At 41.0% G+C, this 20,772-nt stretch overlaps 1 protein-coding gene across 1 annotated transcript; it reads right to left on the bottom strand.

The window, feature by feature from the left end:
* Window positions 1-1,900: 1,900 nt before the first annotated feature.
* LOC138995521 (mitochondrial adenyl nucleotide antiporter SLC25A24-like) lies at window positions 1,901-20,459 on the bottom strand. The gene is made up of 11 exons (XM_070396023.1): window positions 20,121-20,459; window positions 18,440-18,566; window positions 14,875-14,962; window positions 13,277-13,388; window positions 11,881-11,934; window positions 9,427-9,585; window positions 7,816-7,968; window positions 5,379-5,486; window positions 4,415-4,582; window positions 3,696-3,846; window positions 1,901-2,073 (listed from the first exon to the last, which is right to left on the bottom strand). The coding sequence occupies exons 1-11, from the start codon at window positions 20,457-20,459 to the stop codon at window positions 1,901-1,903; spliced, it is 1,632 nt and encodes a 543-aa protein (XP_070252124.1).
* Between the last annotated feature and the right edge of the window lie 313 nt (window positions 20,460-20,772).

Below are 20,772 nucleotides of genomic sequence, written 5' to 3' on the forward strand. Positions count from 1 at the left end.
GGCAAGTGAAACAAGGTCCTTAACTATCTATTCCTTAAAAAAAAAATGTATGCATTCCTCCTTACCTTCAATTTTTCTAGGTGAGCCAGGAGAGGGAAGACTTCAGAGCTTAAAGTGCAGGACTAACTATGTAGGTTCTCAATGAGCATAATGCCATCTCCTAGAGAGCAACTTGGAAATAATTATTGTTGGAGGCGTTTTCATAATTATTTTTAAATTAAAATTTAACTTTAGAGTAGTTTCAATTTACAAGAAATCTGTGAAAATAACAGAGAATCCCCAGGCCCCCACGCCCACTTTCCCCTTCTTATTAACATCTTAAATATGGTCCATCTGTCACAATTAAAGAGCCAATGTTGATACTATTAACTGAAGTCCACACTTTATTCCCTTCGCCTTAGTTTTTCACCTACTGCCCTTTTTCTTCGCCAGGATCCCACCCATGACACCACATTACATTTCGTCATCGCGCGTCCTGACCCTCCTTCTGGCGGAGCTGTGACAGTCCTCAGATCCCCGGTGTGTGATGACCTTGGCAGTTTTGAGGAGTGCTGACCAGGTATTTTGTAAACTGGGACATTTTGTCAGTTGGAATTTCTTTGATTTTTTTTTATGATTACGGGGTTTGGAAGGAAGACACAGAGGTAAAGCGCCATTTCCATCACAGATCAATAGCACATACTATTGCTACAGCTTAGGTGATGTCGACTTTGATTCCCTGGATGTGGTGATGTTTGTCACACTTGTCCAATAAAGGTATTCTTTTCCCGTTTCCATATTGTACTCTTTGGAAGTCACTGCACATGGCCACACTAATGTGTGTGGAGCTGGGGGGAGGGATCTACATCAATTATCCGGAATTTTTCCACAGACTTGTCTATTCTCCCCATTTCTTTCTTTATTTATTCAACCATTCATCTACATCAGTATGGACTCCTGGATATTTATTTTATATGCCGGGTTATAATCCAATTCTATTTCATTAATGTGTTGCTCCAATTGGTCCAGCGTTGGTGACTGGAAGCTTTCAGTTGCTATGTCCCCATCAATGTGTGCGTATGCGTCCTCAGACTCCTCATGTATGTTTCCTTCCCAAGTCCTACAGTTGGTTATTTCTACTAAGGAATCCTGGTGCCTTTACTGGAAAGTGGTATTAGAGACTCAATCTAAGAGAACTGAGAGGCTGTACCCTAAGGACAATGGGCTAAATCATCACTTTAAGAGATTTTACAAAATATCCAAGCCATTACCAAGGTTATAGCAAACAGTAGATCTTACGTGAAACAGAGGGCCTGAGAGTGAGGGCTGAATGCAATCCTTAATGAGGGAGAGAATGTTAAAAGGTCTTTCCAAAGTACTGACCTCTCTAAACTTAGTTCCTCAACTGAAAATTGGGATAACCCTGGCCGGTGTGGCTCAGTTGGTTGGGCGTCACCCTGGGCACTAAAAGGTTGCCCGATTCCTGGTCAGGGAACATGCCCAGTAGGGGGCGTCAGGAGGCAGCTGATTGATGTTTCTCTAATATCAATGTTTCTCTCTCTCCCTCTCCCTTCCTCTCTCTCTCTCAATCTTCTAGTATGGTTGTTAGAATTAAGCAAGAGGAGGACCTTTTAAAGTGCCTTGAAATAATACCTGGCACATAGCAGGCACTTAATACATTATAATTAAAAAAAAAAAAAGACAGCATGGGACTTTGACCTCTGATGCAATAATTGGGTCCACTTTACCAAAATGATTATTTCATTTATAGGTTTTATACTAGAAAACATAAAGAGAAAATGTTTTAACAATTATTTGATCCTTTCTTTCCTTTTAGGAAGAGATCAGTTTCTCTTTATAACCCAGGTATTATCTTACAATTAAGTGATTACAGTAATGACAACAATTTCACATTTCACTTCTACGTTAATCCAAACGGTCCTTTCAGTATTTCATAGGCCACACAGCTTATGAATATTGCAGGCAGCACTTTTATGATATTTGGAGTGAGGCCCCTGAAAAAGCCCATTTTTCCTTCTTTGTAATATATATCTTGAATGAGATGAATCATAGTTGTTGTGTTTTCCTTCTGTGCTATAAATTGAAAAAAAATCAGTGTAATTCAATATTTAATCTTCATATATTCAGACAGTACAATGATTAACAAGAATTTATAGGGAATGAAATTATTTCAGAGTACACCTTGCTCCCTACCTACAGAATAGTCCCCTGTGGTCCAATACCATAGTCACTAGACACATGTGGCTATCTGAATCTAAATTAATTAAGATTAAGTAAAACTAAAAGTTTAGTTTCGCAGTGGCACGACACTTCCAGTGCCCGACAGCCATGTGCGCCTTGCAGCTGCCATACTGCACAGTAGACATGAAAGCTTCCCATCCTGCACAGCATTGAAAGTCTTCAATGAGGACCTCACAGGAGCACTGGGAATGGAGCGTGACCTCAATAGTCTGCTGGGGGATGGGCAGGTGATGGGATGGATGGAGAGAGTCCCCACCCGGAATGCCATGTAAATTAAACCCCAAAATCTTCCTAAAAAGAAGGGGGGGAAGGAATGTAAGAAAATATTGCTTACCACATGACCCCTTAAGACAGTGGTTCTCAACCTTCTGGCCCTTTAAATACAGTTCCTCATGTTGTGACCCAACCATAAAATTATTTTCGTTGCTACTTCATAACCGTAATGTTCTACTGTTATGAATCGTCATGTAAATATCTGATATGCGGGATGGTCTTAGGCGACCCCTGTGAAAGGGTCGTTCGGCTGCCAAAGGGGTCGCGACCCACAGGTTGAGAACCGCTTCCTTAAGGAATTTACTCAGGAAGATACTAGTGGAATTATGTGAGAGCTTTCTTTCCCCCCAACTTAAAGGGTATTTTCTTAAAACCTAAATTTCTGACTTTACACCTAAGAGGAACAAGCAGATGCCCTCCCTTCTGTTTCACGTCTCCTCGCCAAAGAGAACAAAACAGCGTGTTCAACTGCACAAATGTATTAAGTTCCTGCTGCAGAATGCGGCAAAGGAATTCCAAGTTCATCCTGAGCTACTGCTGATTCAATCTGAGGACAGTAAACCCTGTCCTATTGCTCTGCTTGGCGCTTCCTAACTGTAAGCTCTGGAAAACGACCACTGGGGACAGAAACATGTGCAGAGTTCCAAGTAGAACTTTGTAGAGGAAAGAAAATCTAAACTCCACAGAAGGCTCTACGATAAATTCAAGATCATGCTTTAACAATCAGAAAGTTAGCTTTTTATTCAGCAATTCTACAGTTTTTCTGATTTTGAAATCAATTTCTACTCATTTAAAACAACTTGTTTTAACTTCGTTTTTTTTATTTTTAATTCATGGAATTAATAATGATTTTATTACTTCTTTATTTCATTAGCTTTTTAAAATTTGTTTTTTGTTGCTGTTAATCTTCACCTGAGGATATTTTTCCGTTGATTTTTAGAGAGAGTGGAAGGGCGGGGGAGAGACAGAGAAAGAGAAACATCAATGAAAGAAAGACATTGATTGGCTGCCTCCTGCACTCACCCCAACCAGGGCCAGGGATCAAACTGCAACCTACGTATGTGCCTGGACCGGAATCACACCTGCAGGCCTACTCTCTATCCACTGAGCCAAACCAGCGAGGGCAATTTTATTAGCTTTTTAAATTTATTCTTACTTCATTTAAAAACCCACACACTCACCTTGAGCCTGCATGCGTGTTCTAAGAAGGGTCAGAGGGAAGCTGGCTATCTGACCACTGGTGTGCGACAACGTGCTACATCCCAGCAAAATCATTAAGCCAGGGTCTACAGAGTTTCCTGCATAATGTTCGAGCCAATAGTTCTTCAAAAGCTGGAAGAAAGAAATCAGGAAACATCCTTTAACTACTGTGCAGGTCGAAGGAGAAGAAATTCATTGTTCACACAACTGCAGGAAACATTACTGAGTAGCTTCTTGATTCTGGAATGATATTGAGCATTTCCGTAGATGTTACCTCAGTTAATCCCTCAGAAACCTGACAAGTCAGTATTGTTGCCTCCATTTTATAAATTTCGTAAATGAGCCCTGACTTGTTTGGCTCAGTGGATAGAGCGTCGGCCTGCGGACTGAGGGGTCCCGGGTTCCGGTCAAGGGCATGTACCATGGTTGTGGGCACATCCTCAGTAGGGGGTGTGCAGGAGGCAGCTGATCGATGTTTCTGACTCTCTATCCCTCTCCCTCCCTCTCTTTAAAAAATCAATTAAAAAATATTTTTAAAAATTTTTTCGTAAATGAGGCAACTCATTCAGAGAGACTTAAGTTTTCAGGTCAGAAGCTATTTCATGAAAAGTCATTTATAACCAATGTTTAGAATAAAAACCGTTATTGTACCAAATTTTCCAATGTAACACATAATGTCACATTATGGGGATAAACTCACCTCAAAAACAGTAAGCTCTGTGCCTGCATAAGGTATAATGCTTAGCAAGTTAGGGATATAGCCTTTGAAAAAGGTTCTAACACCTTCTTGTTTCAGAAGTTTCTTGCCACAATCAATAATCCCTGAGTACTGTCCAGTTTTACCTACAGTCATTCTGGTCTTTATTACCTAAATGGGGAAGAACATATTGAAAATATATTACCAGAGTCATTCAGCTCACCTAGCAATCTAGAAAGCTTTATTGTATCACAATGTTTACTAATTATCATAGAAATCAAAAAAGAAAGCAATCTTAAACATAATTTTGATTCCTTACTGACTCAAACATGAACTGATACAGTATAGAGCTTTTTAAAAAAAATTAAACAGGAGAATATAACTCATCACTGTGGCTCTAATTGATATATCTATTCAAACCCCCTTACTGGGCTGTAAGGCAACATATTCTGAAACACATTCATTACTGCTTCAGATAGGTTGTTTTTTTAAAGTGTTAAATGAAATTGGCTCTTTTTCTCAAAACTATAGCCAACCTTAACCGGTTTGGCTCAGTGGACAGAGCGTCGACCTGCGGACTGAAAGGTCTCAGGTTCGACTCCAGTCAAAGGCATTGATGTGCATGTTTTGTCTTCCTTCTGGACTATAAGCTCCAAGACCAAATGTCTGTCTGATTCATCCCTGGACCTAGAAAAGTACCTCACCCGTATGGGTGTGCAGTATTAATGAATGAGTCAATTAAACAGCAGACAACAAAACTGTTATCTTCCTGGTACATTACAATACTATCTTTATCCTAAATAACAACAACAACAAAATATATATATACACTAAGGCCAACTGATACTTGATATGAGCTTTAAGTCCAGTAGCTATAAAATTGTTTATTATACAAATTCTTGATCTCCAATTCATTTATAAAAAATTAGAAAGTATTACTTTATTAAAACTTTATAATAATACATACCTCCATGGGGTAAATACAGGTCTGCGCAGTTACACCAGCCAATGAACCAGATACAAATCTCTGAATAATTCCTGTTTTAGCACCATCAAAACTAAGCCATTTCTTATACTGTATAAATAAAAGTATTGAAATGTACAATATTACTGAAATGGATTCTATATTGTTTCTAAGTTTATAACATTAATTAGTACTATAAAACTATTTGAAAAAGTATTCTAGATACCTGATATTAACATCTAGTAGAATACTTGATTTCAATTTTTATGCAATTATCTAAGATAATAAGAACCTTTTCCCCTTTTTTCTGAAGAGTAAGTCAGCAACATTAAATCACTTAAGCATCTTTATGACTGTCATACTATTTCATAAAAGACATACAAATTACACAAAGGGTGCACGGAATCTATCTTTTATCTCTTTTTAGCCTCTCACCTTCCATGTGGAAGGTACTAAATATTCTTTGGTAACCGGGTAATCAGGAATAGTAACCAGGTAAATTGCGTTTGTTACAAGGAACAACAGTTTACTCTGCTTAGCTCAAGAAACAGGGAGGCAACTGCAATAGCACATGTGGAAATAAGGAAAGCACCCTAGCTGGTTTGGCTCAGTGGATAGAGCTTCGAACAGCAGACTGAAAGGTCCCAGGTCAAGGGCACATGTCCGGGGTTACAGGCTTGATCCCCACTAGGGGGTGTGCAGGAGGCAACCAATCAATGATTCTCTCTCATCATTGATGTTTCTATCTCTCTCTCCCTCTCCCTTCCTCTCTGAAATCAATAAAAATATATTTTTTTAAAAAAATAAGAAAATCAGAAATACCAGCCTAAAGGTCAGGCTTCACAGGAATTAAATAAGTCAAGTTTCATGAGACTGAAACTGGAAACTCATTTAGAATCCAAGATAGGCTTAGCAAGCAGATTATCTATCCTAGGCAAGATGCTTTCCTGTTGGCCTTTTCTAGTGGTCTCTCATCAATGCAATCCTCTTAAGAATTAAGTCCCTGGTTCTCAAATCAGTGACTTCCCATCAGAAAGTATGATTGGTTCAGTTCATGTGGCAGACACTGCTGTCTGTTCCTAGTACTCATTATCATCTTCTTCCGTTTAGTAACAGCCAACTCAACTAGAAACTACATTTCCCTCGTCTCCCTTGCAGCTAGGCTGGGTGGCTAAGTGACCTATTTTGGCCAATGAGAAATGAGGGGAAATTGAGTATGCAAATTATGAGACATCTCCTGAAAGATTTTTGGATCGCTCTTTCCCCTACTTGGGAAATGGCAGATGGGTGTGACCTTTGAAGCTGAGTGTTGAAGATGACAGAGCTATACTGTTAGCCCTGGACTACTTGCCTCTAGCATATTTAAGCTACTGTATCTTGGTATTTCTTTGATACAACAGCTTAGAATGAACCCTAACAAGTACTGAAATTGGTGACCAGCTGGGGGTGCTGTCATAACTCAAACCAACAATTTGTGGCCCTGTTAGGACACAGATACTGCAATCTGAGTCCAGGGCTTTGTGGAAATGCTTGATGAAGCTGCCTCCTGTGATCATTTGGAAGGTAGACCGTGTGCTTTCTGAGCCTGAAGCTCTAGGAAAACTGATTGTAAAATCTCAGAATGCTGGTCAGTGTTGCCCACTCCTTGCTGCTTTTAGCAACATCTATGAGACATGAGCTAAGGCTCTCTCTGCTTTTCCTCCCTGGGCCTTTTCTGAAGCTATCGGAGCCGGGCCAGCCCAGAAAACGGAAACCTTGAGATGTGCATAGAGCATTCGTAGACTCTTATGTGATGCTAATAGGTTACACTATTTAAAAACAAATATAGCTCATCTTAACATTAATTGATTAAGTACAATTAAAATCTTAAGTCAGATTAACAAATTTAAAATAAAACATTCAAATTGCTCAAAGGAAAACCAATATCGAAATGTTTTAGAGGGCTTCCTTCACTGTGACACTGAAATGAAAAGAACTAATAATACACATCAGTTATGATAATATACTATAATCTATGAAACATTTCTTTTATCCTCACCCGAGGATATTTTTCCATTGATTTTTAGAGAGTGGAAGAGAGAGGGAAAAACAGAGAGAAATACCGATGTGAGAGAAACACATCAATTGGTTGCCTCCTGCATGAGCCTTGACCAGGGCCAGGGCCGGGGAGAAGCCTGCAACCGAAATCAAACCCAGGACCCCTCGGTCCACAGGCTGACGCTCGGTCCACTGAGCCAAGCTGGCTAGGGCCATGAAACATTCCTTATAAACAAAAGCAATATAAAAACAAAAATAACCAAATGAGAACAAAGTCACTTATATTTAAATTAACATCTATTGCTTGACACTCCAGTTTTTTCTCATGAAAGCCTCAACTTTTTAAACATTCAATTTTAAATCTGATCTTTGTTGTAAAATTCCACAGACGATAGCATTTTACCTGTTCATAGGCCCCGAACTTGATGACCGTCTCAGGTGCAATTTTAAAAACATTTGCACTATTTCCTCGCCAAAGAGAACGAATTCCTCCTTCTTTTATCATCTGCTCAAACCCACCAATTAACTTCATTCTCGTTGGCTCTAAACTATGAACCTAGAAAAAAAAGAGAAGGAAGATTTTCCTGGACCAACTAATAGGGCTGTGCCTCATCGCCTGGGGCCCAAAAGAGCTAGCAGAATCTTCAAACTTCCCAATCTCTCTAAAGATGATGATGTCCATCAGTCTGTTGTCAGAAAGCCCCAAAACACAGAAGGTGTGAAACCCAGGACTGAAGTCCCCCAGATTCAGCACCTTGCTGCTCCACGTGCCCTGCAACTGTCCACACATCAGCTATTGCTCTGAAGCAGCAGCACAGTAAGAAAACTAAGGAAGAAGCGCAGAGTCCAGAGGCTGCAGAATCCGGCCAGGAGATGAAGGAAGACAAAGAAAAACACCAGGAACAGACGCCAAGAGACAGAGGCTGTGCCCTTTGGCAGCTCCTCCCTCAAAATCTGAGTCGGTCAAAAATAAGATTTTCTAAGATCTTAGAAAATAAGATCAGATATCACCACAACAAAAGAGCCCTAGCCGGTTTGGTTCAGTGGATAGAGCATCAGCCTGCAAACTGAAAGGTCCTGGGTTCGATTCCAGTCAAGAGCACATGCACCGGTTGCAGGCTCAAGTCCCAGTAGGGGGCGTGCAGGAGGCAGCAGATCAATGATTCTCTCTCATCATTGATGTTCCTATCTCTCTCTCTCTCTCTCTCCCTTCCTTACTGAAATCAGTAAAAATATATTTTAAAAAAACAAAAAACAACAAAAGAAAACCTATTCATAATCCAATACCAATTGTCACAATGTTACCAAAAATCCCAAAGAAAATAAAACACTAAAGTATGTAAATTTAATTACAAATTTAAATTCACTAGGTTGTGGATTATTAATTTTTATACCCTTGCAGAGAAAATATTCAGCAAATATTAAATCTTAATTATTAACAGATTAAATCATGCAGTATTTTATAACTACTGTTAACAATTCATTACTCAGTAAAAAAAAAAAAAGGAAATTAGACAACATTAACTCTAAAGAGGTACAAGTTAGTAATCTGCTCCACGTAACTTAATTTCCATTTTTAAAAATATTCTTAGTACTTAAATAGTAGAGTAGAACCATGCTATTAGGGCAGTGTCAGAAGCTAGAAATAACTAATAAATTAGACTAATGGTGTCTTGTCACTTCTTTGATAGATTTAGCTACATTTCTGAAAAAAAAACATCTAATAGAGTGGTTCTATTATTTATTATTTCAAATAAAAATTCATTTAAACGGCATATAAGCATCTTTAAGAAATTAAGAAATCTTTAATGTAAAAACAAAAATGTAAAAACAGAACTAGATGATAGAGAAAAGTGTGAACACTTGATAAATTAAGAGGATAACCTTTTACATTTTCAGAAAATGTACAATTTTAATGACTAGTATGAAATGTGCCAAAACATTTCTTCTGAAAATTATCAAGGATTTTTCAAATGACTTTAATGTGTAAGGGCCACCGAACTTGCGCAATCACCTGCATCATGACTCTCAAGCGGTCAAAAGGTGCCGTGCACGTTCTTGAAACGGCGCTAGCTATTCCTCCTACCACCAAATGCCGCCGCCAATATCCAGAACTCTTTTCTTCCACAGTAAAGTCATCTGGAATAGCTATGCTCTCCCCTATGTCAATTATCTAATAAAATGTAAAAACAGAATTAGATGATAGAGAACAGTGGAAACACTAGATAAATTAAGAGGATAATTTTTTTACAAAGATCAAAAATCACAAGTTTTTTTTCATCTCTCATCTCCTGATAATGAAGACTGACAATGTTCTTAGCACTTGTACTAGACCAGCGGTTCTCAACCTGTGGGTCATGAGCCCTTTGGGGGTCGAACGACCCTTTCACAGGGGTCGCCTAAGACCATCGGAAAACACATATATAATTACATATTGTTTTTGTGATTAATCACTATGCTTTAATTATGTTCAATTTGTAACAATGAAAATACATCCTACATATCAGATATTTACATGACGATTCATAACAGTAGCAAAATTACAGTTATGAAGTAACAATGAAAATAATTTTATGGTTGGGGGTCACCACAACATGAGGAACTGTATAAAGGGTCGCGGCGTTAGGAAGGTTGAGAACCACTGTACTAGACCAAATAATTTTTAATAATGCATTCAGATATAGGTTTACTATAAGATCAATGCCCACTGATAAAAGAGATTGAAGACACAAATAAATAGAGAGATATATGGTGCTCGTGGGTAGAAAGGGTTGATATTGTTAAAATGTCCACACTAGCCAAAACTACCTATAGATTCAATACAATCCCCATCAAAATTCCAATGATATTTTCCATAGAAATAGAAAAGAAATCCTAAAATGCACATGGAACCACAAAACCCTGAATAGACAAAGCAGTCCTCAGACAGAACAAAACTGGAGGAATCACACTCCTGCTTTCAAACTATACTATGAAGCTATGATAATCAAAACAGTATAGTAATGGCATAAAAACAGACACATAAATTAATGGGACAATAGAGAGCCCAGAAATAAACCTTCACGGATACAGTCAACTAATATTTGACAAGGGAGCCACGAATACTCAGTGGAAAAGGATAGTCTCTTCAATAAATGGTGCTGGGAAAATTGGATAATCACATACAGCAGAATGAAGCTGGACCTCTCTCTCACACCACTTACAAGAATGAACTCGAAATGGAGTAAAGCCTTAAACATAAGATCCTAAACTGTAAAACTCCTAGAAGAAAACACAGCAAAAAAGCTCCTTGACATTGGTCTTGGCAGTGACTTTTTGGATTTGACACCAAAAGCATTATTAACAAAATCAAAAATTAATATGTGGGATTACATCAAACTGAAAACCTACAAAGTGTGAGAAAATATCTACAAATCATATAGCTGATAAGGAGTTAATATCCAAAATATATTAAAGAAACTCATACAACTCAATTAACAAAAAAAAATCCACTGAAAATGGGCAAAAGAACTAAAGAGATACAGATGTCCATATATATGAAAAGATGTTCCATATCATTAATCATTGGGGAAACGTGAATCAAAACCACAATGAGCCCAGCTGGCAAGGTTCAGTGGTTGAGCATTGACCTATGAACCAGGAGGTCATGATTTGATGCACATGCCTAGGTTGCAGGTTTGATCCCCAGTATGGGGCATGCCAGAGGCAGCTGATCAATGATTCTCCCTCATCATTGATGTTTCTCTCTCTCTCTCCCTCTCCCTTCCTCTCTGAAATCAATAAAAATAAATATTTTTTTTTTAAAAAAAACACAATGAGTTACTACCTCACACTTATTAGAATGGCTATTTCCTAAAAATAAAAAAAGGAAAAGAAATAACAAGTATTGGCAAGATATACATACACACCCATACCCACACAGACACACATCTATGTACAATAATAAACAATAAAATAGATACAGAGGCATAGCTGCCTCGAACAAACTGTCAAACTGCAGCGGGAAGGCCGGGGAGGGTTGGGGGGCAGGAAGCGAGGGGGGGGCGGTAAGAGATCAACCGAAGGACTTGTATGCATGCATATAAGCATAACCAATGGACATAAGACACTGGGGGGTAGGGGAGGCCAGGGGATTGTCAAGGGCGGGGAAAAAATAAGGAGACATGTAATACTCTTTGTAATACTTTAAGCAATAAAAAATAAAAATAATAATAATAAACAATGGTCACTGTACTGTCATGAGAAAGAAGGAAGTCCTGCCATTTCCATAATATGGATGGGCCTGGAGAACATCATGCTGAGTGAAATAAGTCAGACACGGAAAGACAAACACTGTATGGAATTACTTCTATGTGGAATCTAAAAGCCAGATTCACAGTCTTTCCCTTCAGTGTGCCACTGAAGACCCTGGTGTTGCCACGGGCCGCCGCCCCTCCCGGGGTTACCGGTATTGTAAGAACAGCCGTACCCAAAGTCTCCTTTGTGCTGAGGTGTCCCTGATGCCAAGATCCGCATCTTTGACCTGGGGCAGAAGAAGGCAAAAGTGGACAAGTTCCCCCTCGGTGGCACATGGAGTCAGAAGAAGACGAGCAGCTCTCCTCCGAAGCCCTGGGGTCTGCCGGCCTTTGTGCCAACAAGTACATGGTGAAAAGCTTGGCAAAGATGGCTTTCACCTCCGAGTGCGGCTCCACCCCTCCCACGTCATCCACATCAACAAGATGTCCTGTGCTGGAGCGGACAGGCTCCAGACAGGCATGCGGGGTGCCTCTGGAAAGCCCCAGGGCACAGTGGCCAGGGTCCATGTTGGCCATGTCATCATGTCCATCCGCACCAAGCTGCAGACCAAGGATCATGTCATTGGGCCCTACGCAGAGCCAAGTTCAAGCACCCTGGCCATCAGAAGATCCACATCTCCAAGAAGGGGGATTGTACTAAATTTAATTCGGATGAGTTTGAAGACAGGGTGGCTGAAAAGCGGCTCATCCCAGACGGCTGTGGGGTCAAATACATCCATCGTCGTGGTCCCTACACAAATGGTGGGCCCTGCACTCATGAGTCTCGGTGCTGCCCCCTCCTTACAACCACCAGTAAACCCTACTTCCTATCCACAATAAAAGTAAATAAAAAGCCAAATTCATAGAAGTGGAGAGTAGAATGGTGGTTGCCAGGAGCTGGGGAGTGGAGGAAACGGGGAGGTGCTGGCCAAAGGGGACGAACTTCCAGTTCTGAGATGACTAAGTTCTGGGGATCCCATGTAAAGTAGAAACGGTAATTACGTGAGGTGATGGAGGTGTTAGCTAACCCTACTGTGGTGATTATTTCACAATACAGAAGTGTCTCAAATATGTTATACACCTTAACTTACAAATGTTATATACCAATCATATCTCAATACATTTGCAAAAACAGACCAAGATATAAATGCAGTAGGGATCAATGAGATGCACATTAAACCAACAAGATATCACTTTATGTCCAACAAAATGGCAAATGTCAGAAAACTGGATAATTCCCAGTAACAGTAACATAAAGAGAAGCAGGAACTTTCTGGCACTGCTGGTGGGAGTGAGCTGGCGTAGCAAGCCATTCTGGGAAATAACATGGCTAGATGGTATTTTGGAAAATGAAGACTGAACACCCTAAAAATTTTACAAATGCATATTCCTTCTGACTCAGAAACTCAGGTAACATTCTTTAGGATGCATAAGAGAAAAGCATTTTTTGTGGGTGGGGAATTAGAGATAACACTATGAGGAGAGACTACTGTTTCTTTAGCCACTGAGGCTGAAAGTATTATAGGGATTATGTGACCATAATAACAGCTATGACACTTACGACAGATAAAAAATACAAACTAATCTTACAGTAGAACGCTTCCAGAAGCCAGCAATTTCATCGATACTTTTTGCGGGATGAAGTAAAAAGTAGTACTTCCATTCATCCCAGTCTACTGTCATTGTTCCATCACTGTCCATGCTGGAATTGAAAAAACAAATAGTGCTTACAACATTTATAACAAAGATAGCACCATGATAAAAATTAATTAAATGCTTCTTACATATTTATGATAGAAGCCATTCCTTTGGACTTCATGAACATTGCTGTACTTTCATATTTTAATAGACTTTATTTTTTAGAAAAATTGAGAATATAGCCCTGGCTGGGTGGGTCAGTTGGTTGAGCGTTGTCCTGTACACCAAAAGGTTGCAGGTTTAATTCTCAGTCAGGGCACATACCTAGGTTGGGGGTTTGATCCCCAGTCGGGGCACATACAGAAAGCAACTGATCAATGTCTCTCTCCCTCCCCCCCTCCCTTCCTCTCTCTCTAAAAATCAGTAAAAACATATCCTTGGGTGAGGATTTTTTAATTGGGAATATAATAGAGTTATACCCCTTTTCCTCTAATAGTACCATCTTACATTATTATGGTACATGTTACAATTAAGGAACCAACATTAATACATCATTAACTAAAGTTCACACTATCCTCAGAGTTCCTTCGTTCTTAACTAATGTTCCTCTTTTGTTTTAGGATTATGAGGTAAGTCATGTCACCTTAGGCTCCTCTTGGCTGTGTCAGTTTCTCAAACTTTCCTTGTTTTTGGTAACATTGACAGTTTTGAAAAGTATTGATCAGATATTTTGTAGAATGCCCCGCTGATGGAATTTTAACTATTTACTTGTATTTCTCTCACACATGCCTTGCTCTTTTAAAGGGAAGGCTATTTAAAGTCACCTTTATATTGCTAGCACTGAGCACTCAGTAAATGTTAGTTGAATGAAGGAATAAATGAATAAAACTGAGGATGAACCTTATACCTTATGAATCTTCTAATAATATTTTTCCTCTGACCCTCTTTTCCCTACTTATAGCTTTTAAATCAACTTTAAAATAACTTTTTACTTATTAATTTAAAGAGAAGACTCACTTTTTACCATGAAAAATTCAGGGTTTACTCGACTTTTAAGCATCTCAAAATCAAAAAACACAACAGCTATTGTTTCTTTGAAGTCTAAGTTAAAGGTGGAATTAAGTGAAATGCTTTTTCAATTGCATTTTTCTCAATGGAAATTCTAAAAAGCAAATTCCTTCTGCCAACAAAAAGATCTGTATGATGTCCAGTCCCAGCCAAGACAAAATAACGGGTGTAGAATGTATCCTCTCACTATGAACAATTACAAAACTGAACACAACATATGTATGGCCAAGTGCTAAGTTATACAACTCCATCCGACTAACAAACGTAGTTACTAGAGGGTTGTGAGCTTAATGCAAATCCTGAAGGTAAGCAATGTTGAAATAAAGGAAGGGAGGGAGGGAAGAAGGGAGGGAGGGAGGGAGGGAGGGACAGAGGAAGGAAGGGAGGGACGGAAGAGAAGAATGGGCTATATTTATAGAAATTAATTTCTAACTTAGAATATTAAACAAAAATGAAAACTATTAAAAATAAGAAGGGCTGACCTTTGGAGAATATTTTTTGCCTGAGCTTCAGAAATATCTACACCCAGTGACTTCAAAGCAGTGATTATTTCTGAAGTTTCTATTACTCCTTTAAAAAGTGAAAAAAATGTCATTAAAGTCTCTCAGAAGATAACAAGGCAAAATATACTTAGAACACAATAGTCTTAAAAAGCTCATGTCTTTTATAGGCCGTCCATCCCATATTCACAGCCCAAAGACTAAAATGCTCTGAAAGTAAGACACTTTGTCAACTATACTTTAATTAAAAAGGGCTTTACATTCCAGAATTTTTAAAAATAAAAAATATTTTGTAAATGTGGCACAAAAATATTTGTTGGCAAAACATGTCTCAAACTGATGTGAAGTTAATTTTAATCAATTATTTACCTAATTCAGGGTTAGGCATTTGTTTCATTGATGGAATATTCATGTACAGTTGACATTTGAACAATACATGTTTGAACTGCACGGGTCTACTTTTACACGGATTCTTTTCAATAAATACAATAGGGGATTCGCATCTACAGGCTTTGCGTCCCCGAGTTCAACCAACCTCTGAGGGTTCAACCAACCTCTTATCAAAAACAGTATTTTCGAATTCCCAGCCATGGTTTTATAACTACAAATCAAAAATACTGAGCTGGTTTGGCTCAGTGGATAAAGTGTCGGCCTGCAGCTGAAGGGTCCTGGGCTCGATTCCAGCCAAGGGCATATGTCCAGGTTGCAGGCTCGATCTCCAGTAAGGGGTGTACAGGAGGCAGCTGAGCCATGATTCTCTCTCATCATTGATGTGTCTATCTCTAACTCCCTCTCCCTTCCTCTCTGAAAAAGATAAACATATATTTTTTAAATACTGTTTTCAATACACAGTTGGTTGGATCCTTGGATGTGAAGGGCTGGCTAGAGTTATCTTTTTAGGGACTCAAAAGTTGTACTCAGATTTTTTACAGTATGGTGGTCAGTGACCCTAAAGCCCCTGTTGTTCAAGGTCAACTGTATAGTTGCACAGTGGCGCCCCAGACCCTACTTGAATTATTAAATAATAACATATATGCACAGTACCCGTTTTCTAAAAGCAAAATTCTAAATTTCTAAACACGTCTGGCCCCAAGAGCTGCCATACGAAGTTTGTAGATCTAAGACAGATCTTGATTATTGTACCTAGTTGGAAAGAATTAAAAAGCTAATTCTGAAGATCTGATTCAGGGGCATGAAAATAAAGCCACTCAACATTGGATAAGGCAGTGGTCAGCAAACTGCGGCTCGTGAGCCACATGCGCAGAAGTCGGTTTTCGGCCTAGGTGAGTCTATTTTGAAGAAGTACTGTTGATATTTGGCTCTGTTGACTAATGAGTTTGCCGACCACTGGGATAAGGAAAGTGCTACACAAAAGTGGCCACCGAGGCGGCAGCAATGAGGACGCTGAGAGCAGGTGCTCAGTCAGAGGGCCCTGCAGGGCTGCCAGAGCCGGAGCCACAGGTCCAGGTGGGCAGCAGCCCTGGTGGCAACAGCGGGGCTTCCTACCTACGACGCAGCTCAGGGGCTCAAACAAAATGAAACCAGTGGGACGCCTGCTCCGCCAGTGGACCTTGGCCAGGCTTTGGGGACTGTGGTGTCCCAGTTTGGCTAGTCAAGGCAGAAATGAAAAGATCTATGTTGCTAATCACTATATTACGTTGGGATTTCCATCCTGCCTCAGAAAGACTATTCTCTATTATTACCAGTAACTACAAGCACTGGTGCGCAACTTCACCAGGGACAATAATCGCGTAATATTTTTACCAATGGCATTCTAATTTCCCTGATGTATCTGACAAGATGGATTCATCAACAAGATGGTGAAATTTCAGAGCAGCACAAGAGCAGAACATTCAGTCCTACAGTGGCAGCAAATGATAGCCCAGTCTCATTTCAAGACATGCCTCTGGGTGCTACCTCAGTATGAGCGATCAGAAAGGCCTACACCTCCTTCCGGGAAGTGCCCGGAAGTTCAAAGCACTATGCTTTGGGGATTGAGGGTAATGGAACCACTTTTGTGCTCAGGTCATAAAGCCTCTGATATTCAGGTTATATTTTCTTTGACCCAAGAATCCATCAGTGGAATCCTTTAAACCAGCAGTCGCCAGCCTTTCGGACCTCACGGACCACCAGTGGGCCGCAGACCACCAGTTGGCGACCGCTGCTTTACATCACTTTCCTGGTACACTTACAATTTTTTAATTAACAAAAATTAGATTTCACAAAAGTTAAAAATTAACATAACATATGTTTCTTATATCGATTATAAGTAGGTTCTGATTACCTATGGTGGGTCAGCCACATATGGATGCAGAAGTGTTCTACTCTACATTCAGTCTCTCTGAGTTAAGGATTTGTAACAAAGAACAAGTCGGCATGGATACTGCTCACAGCACTATGTATAAGAACAAAAAGCTGGAAACATCCTAAATATCTAGCAATATGGGAATGATTCGATAAGTTTACTCACAAATGGAATATTTTAGAGTCATTAAAAAATGTCTGTCGCCCGACTTATGAATCAGGAGGTTAAGGTTCCATTCCCAGACGGCACACGCACAGGTTGCAAGCTTGATCCCAAATCATGCAGGAGGCAGCCCATCAATGATTCTATCTCATCATTGATATTTCCATCTCTCACTCCCTCTCCCTCTCTAAAATCAATAAAAATATGTTTGTGAAAAATATTAAATGAAGCAGAAATGCTTATATGATAACATTAAGAGAAAAAAGCAAGCCCAGCCAGTGTGGCTCAGTGGTTGAGCACTGACCTATGAACCAGGAGGTCACGGTTCGATTCCCAGTCAGGGCACATCCCCAGGTTTCGGGCTCAATCCCCAGTGTGGGGCATGCAGGAGGCAGCCAATCAATGATTCTCTCTCATCACTGATGTTTCTCTCTCTCTCTCTCTTCCTCTCCCTTCTTCTCTGAAATCAATAAATATAAAAATATTTTTTTAAAAAGCAGGATACCAAACTACACACACAGTGTGACTGCAATTGCATCTACAGGGAGAGAAAAGAAACCAAGGGGGGAAAAAAAACAGACAAAAAAGTCTAAAAGGAAATACAAAAATAAATTAAAATGCTAAATCTGATCTCTAGCCAGCAGCGTTACAAGTAACTTTTACTTTCTTTCAGGAGGTTTTCTATGTTATCTAACTTTCCTGCAACTGAAATATTTTCAAAATAAACAAGAAAACAATAAATGACATTTTTTAAAACTACCATGACATACACTGCAAATGAGTGGTGAGACCTACCCACTCAGCCAAGTAGCATAGCAGAGGACAAAAACTATTTTATTAAAAGATGGTAACCAAAATTAATTAATTAGTTAATTAATTTTTAAAAAAAGATGGTAACCACACAGAAATTGTAACAATAAATACAGTTTATATATTATTTCTGGAAATTAAAAAAATACTGCTAAACAAGTAAGAGAATTGAATCTTTGATAGCAGGAGTTAATTAAAGGCTAGTAAACATATCCTTTGGTACTGCTACTCATGCTAAGCTAATTGTGAATAAAACACACACATACGCACCATCATTATTTAAGTCCAGACTCTTAAATGCCAGCCTCATTTTTTTCTCATGGTCTTTAAGGTATTGCAAAAATTCTTGGAAGTCCAATCCTGAATCAGCATTGGTATCTCCAGCTTTAAAAATGTCCTGCAAGAAAGAAGAAACCATTGCAGAAACACACTGCAAGTGAAGCCCCTGTATCATTCCCACATTGGCAATTAATAATTTCACTCATGCTAATTATGATGCCCATCCACAGCCATTGGCCTACTTTTTCAGACACAGATACAAGGCTAAGTAACATATTTACCTGCGGTGATCAATGAATGCCAAATACTTTGAAAGAATAAAGATACCAAAAAAAAAAAAAAGAAGAAAGATACCAAGATAGCCCTAACCGGTTTGGCTCAGTGGATAGAGCGTCAGCCTGTGGACTGAAGGGTCCCAGGTTCGATTCCGGTCAAGGGCATGTACCTTGGTTGCGGGCACATCCCCAGTAGAGGGTGTGCAGGAGGCAGCTGATCGATGTTTCTCTCTCATCGATGTTTCTAACTCTCTATCCCTCTCCCTTCCTCTCTATAAAAAATCAATAAAATATATTTTAAAAAAAATAAAGATACCAAGATACATAGTTCTTGCCATCAGAGACTCCCACTCTATTAATTAAATGAGATAAAATATGTGCAATTCTAGCCTGGCCGGTGTTGTTCAGTGGTTGAGCATCGACCCATGGACCAAGAGGTCACCAGGTTCGATTCCTGGTCAGGGTACATGCCCGGGTTGCTGGCTCAACCCCCAGTAGGGGGCGTACAGAAGGCAACCAATTGATGTTTTTCTCTCAGCCATGTTTCTCCCTCTCCCTTCCTCTCTCTAAATTCAATGAAAAACATTTTTTAAATGCTAGAGATAACATATTAATGATTAAGCCATTAATCTGAAGGGACTAAGCTGAGTGAGAGGATATAAGTACGAGATAATGAGAGAAAAGTTAATTCAGTGGAGTTTTTGGAGCACAGAACTCTTAAGGAATTTCCTGAGCCACAGGAACGTTTGGACTTCATACCAGGCACACACATCTCACGGGGGAAACAAGTGGGGTGGTACCTGAAGACTGTGTAGCATTGAGAGAGGAGAAATAGAATAATTGTTTTCTCTTGATATGCTGTCACTTCCATCTGAACAATTCTTAAATAATCAAGTTACAGACCCGTCCAGAGAAGGAAGACACCCCTAACTAGAGTGACGTACTAATCCATCAGCTAGAGTACTGTCAACCCACGGATGAGGGTCTGACCCGCCCCAAACCCTGTGGATGTCAGAGGCACACAGCAGCTCTGGGGCCCCATCTGGGCCTGTCCTGCGAACGCCCTAATCCAAGAGGTCTTTTCTAAAACTCTGCATTCCCAGAGGCTAACGCAGCTCCTGAAATCCTGTGCGGGTTCAGTCCATGGCGACTGGGCCACCGGAAACCCACCGGGCATTCCCCAACGTGCCCAGGAGAAGGCCTGGGCCCTGCGGGCAGGGCCTGTCTCAGGAGGTGGAGACGGCTCCCCGCGTTACTGTGCGGGAGGGGCCCCCCGGCGAGAAGTCCCCCCCCACACACGGGCCTCTCTCCGAAAGCAGCTCCAGGAAGGCGGTCTGGCCTCCCCCTCTACGCAACGTCCCTCCAGGGCCCGGAGCCACGTCCCCCGGGTCAAGCACCTTCTCCGACTGCAGGCCAAACGTGGAGCTCCAGTTTTTCAGCCCTTCGCGGAGCTCCGTGATGTCCACCACCCCGTCCCCGTTGCGGTCAAGGTCTTGGAAGAGGATCTTGTAGGGGAAGATGTCCTCGTCCTCCTGGCAGGCGGCCGTGGGCAGCACGAAGCCCCGCAGCTGGCGCCGCAGGGCCCCTCTGGTGCTGGCCGGCGGGGGCCAGGCCCGCACAGCCGCCTGGTCTCTGGGCCCCGGCGAGGCGGCCCCGCCCTCCGGCTGTGCCACCTGCCGCCGCCTCCACGACGCCGCCGCCGCCAGGAGGCTGATCCAAGCCGTCAGGGAGGCCATGGCAACCGCCTGGCAGAGCCACTGTGGTTCCGGGTTCCGAGCCTCCCGGGGCCAGGATACCCGCGCCTCTGGGCTCTCGGGCGGGCGGACGGACGCGCTCAGACAGGACCCTCGGGCACACGACCTCCCTGCTGAGCACCACGCAACCGGAAGCTGGAAAGCGTGGTGCCAACCAGGACGGTACTTCCGGTTGACCCGGAAGTAGAGGGTGGTGTGGGGCCTGGAAGTGCAGCTCTGTGTCCAGCATCTTCCGGCGCTGACTCCTGCCTGTGGCAGGTGAGTTGCTCTGACCTGGTGCCACCGCTCCTCCCAG

Source organism: Myotis yumanensis, unplaced genomic scaffold (assembly GCF_028538775.1).
Source record: "Myotis yumanensis isolate MYYU_CA2020_CCGP unplaced genomic scaffold, mMyoYum1.0.hap1 SCAF_17, whole genome shotgun sequence".
Classification (NCBI taxonomy): Eukaryota; Metazoa; Chordata; class Mammalia; order Chiroptera; family Vespertilionidae; genus Myotis; species Myotis yumanensis.

Coding starts and splice junctions, on each gene's coding strand:
- LOC138995521 (XM_070396023.1), bottom strand. CDS start 20,459: ATGGCCTCCCTGACGGCTTGGATCAGCCTCCTGGCGGCGGCGGCGTCG. Junction 5,487..7,815: donor AGTTCGGGGCCTATGAACAG/GTAAAATGCTAT, acceptor TTATTTATACAG/TATAAGAAATGGCTTAGTTT. Junction 2,074..3,695: donor AACACGCATGCAGGCTCAAG/GTGAGTGTGTGG, acceptor TTCAATTTATAG/CACAGAAGGAAAACACAACA.